Source organism: Tachysurus vachellii, chromosome 2 (assembly GCF_030014155.1).
Source record: "Tachysurus vachellii isolate PV-2020 chromosome 2, HZAU_Pvac_v1, whole genome shotgun sequence".
Taxonomy (NCBI): Eukaryota; Metazoa; Chordata; class Actinopteri; order Siluriformes; family Bagridae; genus Tachysurus; species Tachysurus vachellii.
Window position 1 is genome coordinate 38,628,461 of NC_083461.1, and position 10,000 is coordinate 38,638,460.

The 10,000-nt window shown below is 39.6% G+C and overlaps 2 protein-coding genes and 1 non-coding gene across 4 annotated transcripts in view; 2 read left to right on the forward strand and 1 right to left on the reverse strand.

Annotated features, from left to right (window-relative positions):
• Positions 1 to 935, forward strand: part of klf3 (Kruppel like factor 3 (basic)) — a 27,570-nt gene extending 26,635 nt beyond the window's left edge. The window contains exon 9 of the mRNA XM_060888900.1: positions 1 to 935. This exon is cut by the window's left edge and continues 2,169 nt beyond it. The gene's annotated coding sequence lies outside the window, so the exon portion shown is untranslated.
• Positions 936 to 2,117: 1,182 nt separating this feature from the next.
• Positions 2,118 to 2,189, reverse strand: trnap-agg (transfer RNA proline (anticodon AGG)). The gene has a single exon. It is a non-coding gene; the product is annotated as a tRNA-Pro (tRNA).
• Positions 2,190 to 3,389: 1,200 nt separating this feature from the next.
• The window catches only part of fam114a1 (family with sequence similarity 114 member A1), a 10,797-nt gene continuing 4,186 nt past the window's right edge, over positions 3,390 to 10,000 (forward strand). Inside the window, exons 1-8 of one of the 2 annotated variants that reach the window (XM_060864626.1) lie at positions 3,390 to 3,500; positions 5,402 to 5,695; positions 5,806 to 5,890; positions 6,288 to 6,472; positions 7,604 to 7,738; positions 7,841 to 7,993; positions 8,867 to 9,053; positions 9,931 to 10,000. The exon at positions 9,931 to 10,000 is cut by the window's right edge and continues 16 nt beyond it. In XM_060864626.1, coding sequence (XP_060720609.1) covers positions 5,408 to 5,695; positions 5,806 to 5,890; positions 6,288 to 6,472; positions 7,604 to 7,738; positions 7,841 to 7,993; positions 8,867 to 9,053; positions 9,931 to 10,000 — 1,103 coding nt within the window. In that variant the 5' untranslated portion in view covers positions 3,390 to 3,500; positions 5,402 to 5,407. The remainder of the gene's footprint in view (positions 3,501 to 5,401; positions 5,696 to 5,805; positions 5,891 to 6,287; positions 6,473 to 7,603; positions 7,739 to 7,840; positions 7,994 to 8,866; positions 9,054 to 9,930) is intronic. The other variant, XM_060864627.1, reaches the window with a different exon arrangement.

Below are 10,000 nucleotides of genomic sequence, written 5' to 3' on the forward strand. Positions count from 1 at the left end.
TGTGTGTGTGTGTGCATGTGTGTGTTTCCTGTTGAGGTTCAGAAAATTGTTTTTCTATATAAAGACGTTTATAAAGGATAACATGCGCTTGAATCAAGCAGTTTGCATAAATGTTTCTCACAGCAATGCTAATGTTAGCGATATGGACACAACGATCACACCAAAGCAGATTATTATTATTATTATTATTATTATTATTATTATTATTATTATTATTATTATTATTATTATTATTGTTATTATTATCATTATTATCATTATTATTGAGTGTGAATCAGAATTTTATATTGTACATTTCACTTTTATCACAAAAAAAACTATTTTGAAGCAAAAACTCCTTATAGTCAGTGAAACGTGACACATTAGCACTTCTTTTGTTCGCCCAAACTGCATCCAAAGTGTATTTTAAGGACAAACACATAAAAATGTGAAAAATACATTTTATTTTTTCAAAAAGTGTCAAAATGCAAACGTTTGATCGTGTAGAGAAATGAAGTAGAAATCTCAAGCTTTTCTGAAACCCTGCTGGACTTTGTGACGTGCTCTTTAACTTAAGGTCTGGAGAACGTGGGATTAAATACAGACTGAAAGAAATGACACACACACACACACACACACACACACACACCTGAGAGAAACCCTACAGTACACACTGTAATCTATATATTAAGAATTAATACAACTGAAAGGGAAATTTAAGGAATTTTATATGCATTGTGATCGTTCTTTATTTTTAATCTTCTCCATTAGTTATGCATTTCTACAAAGATGTGAATCTTAATTCTGGAATTTCTGTCTTTCCATGATATATTTTTTGACCTCTTTAAAAGGGAATCGTATATCAAGCTGTGAAAGAATATATAGATGCTGTACATACTAATATTGTATTGTTTTAGATATGAACTGTATTGTTGAATAAACTTCTATCTGTGCATCTTTTTTGGCGTAAATCTTATTTCACCGTGTTATTTTCTCATTTTCAGGTTAATAACATAAATAGAAATTTAGTTCTTCGAGCTATCAGATTAGCATCATCTAGCTAACATATGATGCCTGATTACGGATACGCTTCAGACATTTAGCTAGCACGAAGTTTCCACTGGCTTCTTTTACAACCATAGACGAAGACTTTTTCTTCTTCTTCCTGCTGCTTGTAATGTCGATTGTCTAACTTTAAAAGTAGTATTAAGTATTAAAAACTATTAAGTACTAAAAGTACCAGACATTATTTACAATTCCTGAGGTAATGCTAATAAAGTGGTAGCTAACCTATAGCTTTTTTGTTTATTCGTATGTTTGTTTTTATATAATTTAAATGATATGCTTATAAGTCTAAATATGAACATATTGTAATACCAAAATCCAGATTTTGTTGTATTATTTGCGTTAACTTAAATTGTCGCTGGATTCTAGCTTCAGCACTCGGCTCATGCATTTTTTTAATTATTTATTTATTTTGTTTAATTTGGGAAGCTTTTGGTTCATGAAAGTAAAAAAATAAAAAAAAACTATATAGGCTTTTTTTGCATTTATTATTGACATCACACAGTATACTGTACAGGTTCACCTTCACAAGCTGAACGTTTTCTCAGATGTTTTTGCTGATTTCTTTTTGGACATCCTGAAATGATCTCTGTCTAAACACTTATGCTGAATTCTATCTAGTTGTATTATTATTATTATTATTATTATTATTATTATTATTATCAGCATCATCATTATTACTATTATTATTATTATTAATATTATTATTTGTATTATTAATCTGTTATAATTATAAAAATGTGTAAGTTGGTTTATTGAGATAATATAGAGCTAAAACAAGAGAAACACTCTGAGAAAATGAGAGCTGACTAAAGAATTGATTAAAAACTATTTCAGTAAATGTTTTGTCTGTTTCAACAGACACGTGACACCCAAAATAAATGAGTTAAGAGTTTATTGTGTATCTTTGAGAGGATTTAGCAAAGTGTAGAATGTAAAGTTTTACTAACAAACATGAAGGGAATAACGCACAGTGTCTTATGTAGAGGATTTTACAGCTAGATTTGAATGAATAATTTATAAACTGGTGAAAAAAATCTTGAATAGTTTCTAACGTTAAAGACTAAAACTTAGGGCTCGTCCGGGATTTGAACCCGGGACCTCTCGCACCCTAAGCGAGAATCATACCCCTAGACCAACGAGCCAGTTGTCCAATAGTGTTAAATGTTTAGCCTCTGATATTAAAATAAAAGAACAGCGTGTAAATTTGTTTGTAGTTGTGACATTTCACAATTTTCGACAATTATACTATTGGAGTTGGCATACTTAAAAGTGCACACTATCAAGTGCACACTATCCAGTACACAATATCTAGCGCACACTATTTAGTGCACATTATCCAGTGTACACAATCAAGTGCACAATATCTAGTGCACATTATCCGGTGCACAATATCTTGTTCACACTAGTCCATACTATCTAGTTCATACTATCCAGTGCACAATATCTAGTGCACACTTTCTAGTGCACACTATCCAGTGCACACTATCCAGTGCACAATATCTAGTGCACACTTTCTAGTGCACACTATCCAGTGCACAATATCTAATGCACACTCTCCAGTGCACAATATCTTGTGCACACTAGTGTACACTATCTAGTTCACACTATCCAGTGCACAATATCTTGTGCACACTATCCAGTGCACAATATCTTGTGCACACTTTCTAGTGCACAATATCTAGTTCACACTATCCAGTGCACAATATCTTGTGCACATTAGTGCACACTATCTAGTGCACACTATCTAGTTCACACCATCCAGTACACACTTTCCAGTGCACAATATCTTGTGCACACTAGTGCACACTATCTAGTTCACACTATCCAGTACACACTTTCTAGTGCACAATATCTAGTGCACACTTTCTATCCACTGTATGTAACTGTGACCGTTACCGTTACAAACTACAGAAAGGTTATTGGCATCACCATGACAACAGAGCACGCCTAAACACTTCCGGATTGTAACTTCCGCCACACGTGGCTGATTAAATGATTATGATTATTATTATTCGAATAGAAGATAAGATATGCACTACATGTCCAAAAGTATGTGCACCTCCCCATCACATCTATATGTAGTTTTATTAAACATTCCAGATTTATTCCTCTCTGTTGTTCTGATACTCTAGGAGACTTCCCACCTGATTGTGTCTGTGTGCATTTGTGTTCATGATAAATAAACCATTTTGTTTATTTATCTCTTTGTTTGTTGTTTACTTTTATTTGATTAATACGACTTTAACACTTTAATTTGTTTGCTGTTTGCTTATTTACATACTTTCCCTAAAGAAGATGTGTAATTACTGAGATATTCACTTTTCACACTGATGTCACTGATCATTGTGTTCACGTGACGTCACGGTCCACATTGCGCGTGGTCCGGGCTGCCGACGTGGCGCGCGAGCTCCTGTCTGGGCGGAAACGGGCAGCGCGCGCTGTCAGAGACACCGGTAAGATGCACGCAACTCTCTCTGTGTCTCTCTGTCTGTTTGGGGTTTTCTTACTTTATTATTATTCTTTATTGTGTCTGAGGGTTAAGTGTGTGTGTGCAGAGTAAATGTGTGTAGTGTAAGTGTGTGTGTGTACAGTAAGTGTGTGTATAAAGTAAGTACAGTAAGTGTGTGTGTGTACAGATGGAGCTCGCGCTGTTTTGTGTTTGTTTTGATGTTGTATGTTTTCACTGATGACGCCTTTATTTTGTTCTTATTAACACTAGTTTAATAATCACACACACACACACACACAGACTAGTTTAATAATGACACAAACACACACACAAATATACACATACACACACATATACACACACATACATTCACACACACATACGCACACAAGCACACACATACACACACACACACACACACACACACACACACACACACACAAAGCTTGTGTTGAATATGTTTTGAAATGTTTGTTTAATAATAGGTTTTTGTGACACACACACACACCACAAGATGGCGCTATTAACCAACGACATATTGGGCGCAGAAGCGTTCAAAAACAAAGCATTGTGTCATCTGACACATACAGTACACTGTCTCACACACACAGTGTTTTATTCATCCAGTCAGCATAAGGCTCTGCTTGTGTTCCTGCAGTCAGTCACGCTGATCCCTGATCAGTTACATCAAAGTTAAACCCAGACCGAAAAAGTGTGTGTGTGTGTGTGTGTGTGTGTGAGAAAGAGAGAGAGTAAAATCAGATGTTTGTGGAGAACGCTGATTTCAGATTGTGACTCTGCAGGTGGGGGAACATGTGAAGATTGAGACTCCCATATTGATCACACACACACACACACACACACACACACACACACACACACACACACACACACACACACACACACACAGTAAATTCAAATCAGTGGAGCAGTTCAAAGTTTATTGAAGAGTCTTTTCTCTTTCTGTCTTTTTTGGATAATGAACTAGAATGAATCAGTCTGCTCGTCTATCTCAAAATGGATTTGTTTTCTTTTCTCTTCTTTTCTTTTCTCTTCTTTTCTTTTCTCTTTTTTTCTCTTCTTTTCTTTTCTTTTCTTTTCTCTTCTTTTATTTTCTCTTCTTTTCTTTTCTTTTCTTTTATTTTATTTTCTCTTATTTTATTTTCTCTTCTTTTCTCTTCTTTTTCTTTTCTTTTCTCTTCTTTTATTTTCTCTTCTTTTCTTTTCTTTTCTCTTCTTTTCTTTTCTCTTCTCTTCTCTTCTTTTCTTTTCTCTTCTTTTCTTTTCTCTTCTTTTCTTTTCTCTTCTCTTCTTTTCTCTTCTTTTATTTTCTCTTCTTTTCTTTTCTTTTCTCTTCTTTTCTTTTCTCTTCTTTTCTTTTCTTTTCTCTTCTCTTCTCTTCTCTTCTCTTCTTTTCTTTTCTTTTCTTTCGTTTTCTTTTCATTTCTCTTCTTTTCTTTCTTTTGAATAAGTATAAATGATAAATTATACAGACATATACATTTGTACACCTGTCTGAGTTTTCTCTCTGAAAATGTTTGGCCTTCTTTCTTTGGATAATAGACTGGGATTAATGTCTGTCTCTCTGTTTCTCTGTCTCGCTGTCTCTCTGTCTCGCTGTCTCTCTGTTTCTCTGTCTCTCTGTCTCTCTGTCTGTTTGCTGACTGTTTCTCCTTTGTGTTTTGTATCTGATGGATATCAGGAATACATCCAGAGGTCTTTGTACCAATAATGTCACTTGTAACCGTTTAGAAAAGGATCATTTACATACACATGCGTTTGGTAATAATGCTGTTGCAGTAAATCTTAAAAACAAAAATCTTTGTCACTGTAATGTACTCTAAGTAGTTCGCACACTAGGTACGAACCATTATGACCCGTTTTCACATATCTGTGCATTCACAGGGCACCATGTCACAAGAAGATGCAGTAAGCAGCATCGCTGAACCCCCTGACACACATTCAGACAAACATGCTCCTGTAGTTGCTGACAAAACCAACGAGCCTTCTTCCAGTCCTTCCCTCCTGTTGGACACATCAGGGCATGAGCTGACCAGTGAGAGTGCAGAAGAAAGTGCTCCAGTCAGCCAGACCACAGAACCATTGCAGGAACCATCAGAGGAACACAGCTGTGATCAGGTGACCGAATGCAGCGAAACTGTGAGCTTGGACCCAGAAGCTGCAGAAGGGGAGGTGGAGGTAGGATTGCCTACATCATGGTGCATGATCAGGATGTTTTTGAAGGGATGTCATTTCTGAGTGAGTGTGTGTGTGTGTGTGTGTGTGTGTGTGTGTGTGATGTTTCTCAGCCTTCAGAGCAACCCACATCTAAAAGTTGGGGTGGTTGGGGATCCTGGGGGAAGTCTTTGTTGACGACTGCCAGCTCCACAGTAGGTATGTGTCACCTTGCTTACCTTCTCATTTTTGCCAGATATAGGTTGCTATAGTAACCCAAACAATGAACCAGTACCATTTACAACAGTGGTTCAGTACCATCTGAACCCCCACAGTAGGACTGTACTATCTAAACCACCACAATAATTAAGGATCATCTCACAGTCGTTTCAGTACCATTTAAACCCCCAATGTGAGTCAGTACCATCCGTTCTCCTGCAGTGTGGTCAGTACCATCTATTTCCACACTGTGTGTTGGTACCTTCTTACTGATACCATCTAAATGTCCAGTGTTGGTCTGTACCATCTAACTCATCGTCTCTGACCAGTTCGTCAGCCCGACTTCTCAATTTTTAAGCTCTATGAATTGTGCTTGTTTCTGTTACTTAATACGCAGGTCATGGGTTAAGCTCAGTTCGGGAGAAAGCGGGCGTGGCCTTACGTATGCGCAGCACATCATCATGCGAGGAAGCCCTGGAGGTTGAAGAACATCCTGAGGAGGACGTTGACTCAGCGGATCAGCCCGTCAGCCCAACCAACAAAGGAGTGCTTTCCTCCATCACCAGTGCTGTGCAAAACACGGTTAGCTCTTACCTTCATCTCTCCATCCATCTCTTTATCATTTTGTACCTTTGTTATTCTGTCAGAATATTTTACTCTCAGGTTATATAAACGTACAATAGTGTCCATTACTTGTCTTACGAATTGTGACGTGACGTACGGCTAAGTGCAGTGACCCGTACTCAGAATTCGTTCTCTGCATTTAACAAATCCAAAGTGCACACACACACACACACACAGCAGTGAACACACACACACACACACCGTGAACACACACCCGGAGCAGTGGGCAGCCATTTATGCTGCGACGCCCGGGGAGCAGTTGGGGGGGTTCGGTGCCTTGCTCAAGGGCACCTCAGTCGTGGTATTGCCGGCACGAGACTCGAACCCACAACCTTAGGGTTAGGAGTCAAACTCTCTAACCGTTAGGCCACAAATTTGAAGCGTCTGCAAGTCTCTCGGTGATGTTCACCATCAAGGTGAAATAATGACCAGAAATATAAGTGTTTTCTAAGAACACAAGCCCAAATCATTCTGATGAATCATATCAGATGTTGCTGAGCAACAAATCAGTGATCCTGCCCCTGTGCAGCAATTGTTCTAACTGCGGTCGATGTCGGAGTGAACCCGATGAGCCAGAACACACCGTGATAATACAATATGAACTGGCAGAAAGCTCGCATAAATTTTTTATTGCGACTTCGTGCCCTTTCTCTTTTGCTCGCACAATCAGAACACACATTACCAGATGATTCCTGGCTCTGTGTCGCTCTGAGCAGGGCATAGAGTACAAAATGTTAAGGTTTTGTATTGATAGATGATGTCACACTCCAGCAAAGTTTAAGCAGGAAACAAAAGATCAAATTGATAAAGATAAATTCCACGACGTCGTTAGCTGAGCTTGAGACCCAAATGGGCGTGGCCTAATCTTCTGAAGTTCTCCTTTAAGCCTGATCCTAAACCCAAACACCAAACTCACACAGCGCTGTACAGTACAAAACAACACACATTAAACGTACATATCCACCGTGTACATGTCTGACTCGACACCATGGACCTGGTAGTGAAAGGATAGAGTTTTAGACTTGAATAGTTTTTATAAAAGCAGTATTTAGCCACGTGTGATCGCTTCTCACGCTTTCTGTCTCTCAGGGGAAGTCTGTGCTGACCGGAGGACTCGATGCGCTGGAGTTTATCGGCAGGAAAACGATGATTGTCCTGGCGGAGAGCGACCCGGGCTTTAAGAAAACTAAAATCCTGATGCAGAGGACCGTCTCACTCTCGCAGGTAAGACGCAAAACGTGTCTACTGGGAGGGTGGGGGTGGGGGGGGGGGCGTAGGTAATTGTAATTAACGTGTTGATTATTAATACATGTGTGTATTTTGTAGATGCTGAAGGAAGCTAAAGAGAAGGCACGCGAGAGACTGAGCAACCAGATGGTGTGTGAACCCACGGTTCATTACGGTATCCTGTTTGATGATTATCAGGGTCTGTCTCACCTGGAAGCTCTGGAGATCCTGAGCAACGAGAGCGAGGGGAGGGTGAGCGTTTTTTACACACACACACACACACACACACACACACACACACACACACACACACACACACACACACACACACAGACACACATACAGACACACCTATTTAACACCTACATAAAATAGAAGAATTAAATATTGCTAGTGGGGTCACAGTGGCTTAGTGTTTAGCACGTTCTCCTCACACCTCCAGGGTTGGGGGTTCGATTCCCGCCTCCACCTTGTGTGTGTGGAGTTTGCATGTTCTCCCCGTGCCTCGGGGGTTTCCTCCGGGTACTCCGGTTTCCTCCCCCGGTCCAAAGACATGCATGGTAGGTTGATTGGAATCTCTGGAAAAATTGTCCGTAGTGTGTGAGTGTTTGAGTGTGTGAGTGAATGAGTGTGTGTGTGTGTGCCCTGCGATGGGTTGGCACTCCGTCCAGGGTGTATCCTGCCTTGATGCCCGATGACGCCTGAGATAGGCACAGGCTCCCCGTGACCCGAGGTAGTTCGGATAAGCGGTAGAAGATGACTGAGTGAGAGAGTGTTGCTAGTCAGATTTACACTAAAGAGTGAAATTAAAATATCAGCTAAATAAGACTAGTGATCTCGTGCTACTTGTTACAAGCACAAAGTAGTCAGCTGGCTAATATCGCTAGATTAAAGGAATAAATCTACCCAAAATAAGTGTGAAATATTGATCATGTTCTAGTGTTCATTTTCCCGAGAGGTTGATGCGGAGTAAAAAATGTCTTACTAGCTTAAGCTATTGTTATGCTAAGAAGCTAACGTTGCGGTAGCTAAACTAAAGTAGTTTTTATCTGTGACTTAGCTAGCTAGCTTTCGCATCCTTAAAGTTCAGGTGCCATCACTCTTTAACTGTAACTTTCCCCTCAGGTTCAGGAGGTTCTTTCCTCCCTCGACGGCGAGACGTTGGAGATCCTGAAGAAGGAGCTGATCGAGATTAAGGAGATCTTTGAGGCGAGAGAGGAAGAGGAAGAGGAAGAAGAGGAGAAGATGATGGAGGCGGGTTCAGGGGGAAACGGTGAACTTTATTCCCAAATTCGCTCTTTCAGCCCGCTCTGTGAGTCCTGAGCTCCGATCGAACAGATCCAGGTTCACGTCTGAGACGTAAATCCAATCACAAATCAAAACTGATGAGAAGATTGTGATCGACGAAATCTGTTAGACGAAAAAAAAAAACCTTTTACGTTGCTTTAATTCCGCGAGCTCGTTCGTATGCTAGCTGTTTAGGGAGTCGTTTTCTTGTCAATATCTTTGTTGTAGAATTTTTTTCCTCCCTAAGAATTTCATGTGTAAAAATTCAACAAGAATAAAGTTTAAAGTGAATTCCAGCTGGACTCACACGCCGCTCTTGGGTTTGACCGCACATGCTACATGCTAGTTAGCTTGTACGTTAGCATGTTCGATACAGTCTGAAGGGAATCTCATTCATATAGCTAGTCAAAACACTCGCTAGCTTATATGGACAGGATGTGGCCAAGTTCTGAAGAAATTTTAATACAAATTGATATTAAAGAGAAAAAAAGGAGTGAATATTTTGTTCTTTCTGAGGTAAAATTAGCTTGTGTTGCTAATAGCCACTCAGGTGACTGGTGAGGGGAAAATAATTAAAAAATAAAATAAGAGGGGCAATAAGGATGCCTTTAAAACAACATAACAGTGTAGGACGGCACAGGTTGGCACAGGGGGTGGGGCAGGGGGTGGCACAGGGGGTGGGGCAGGTCGGGTACAAATTCAGAGTGATGATGATGATGATGATGATGATGATGATGATGATGAAGATATGATTTTTTTTAATTTCTCTTATAATCTCGCAATATCCTGTTCCCATTTCTGATCTTATTTAACTAGATATCCAGATGATCGCTTAATCACATCTTACATATTCTTTGGTGTGTGTGTGTGTGTGTGTGTGTGTGTGTGTGTGTGTGTGTTAGCTGCAAATGGGGAGGAGTTTGTCAGTGTTCTCACAGAGCTGCTCTTTGAACTCCATGTTGCTGCTACGCC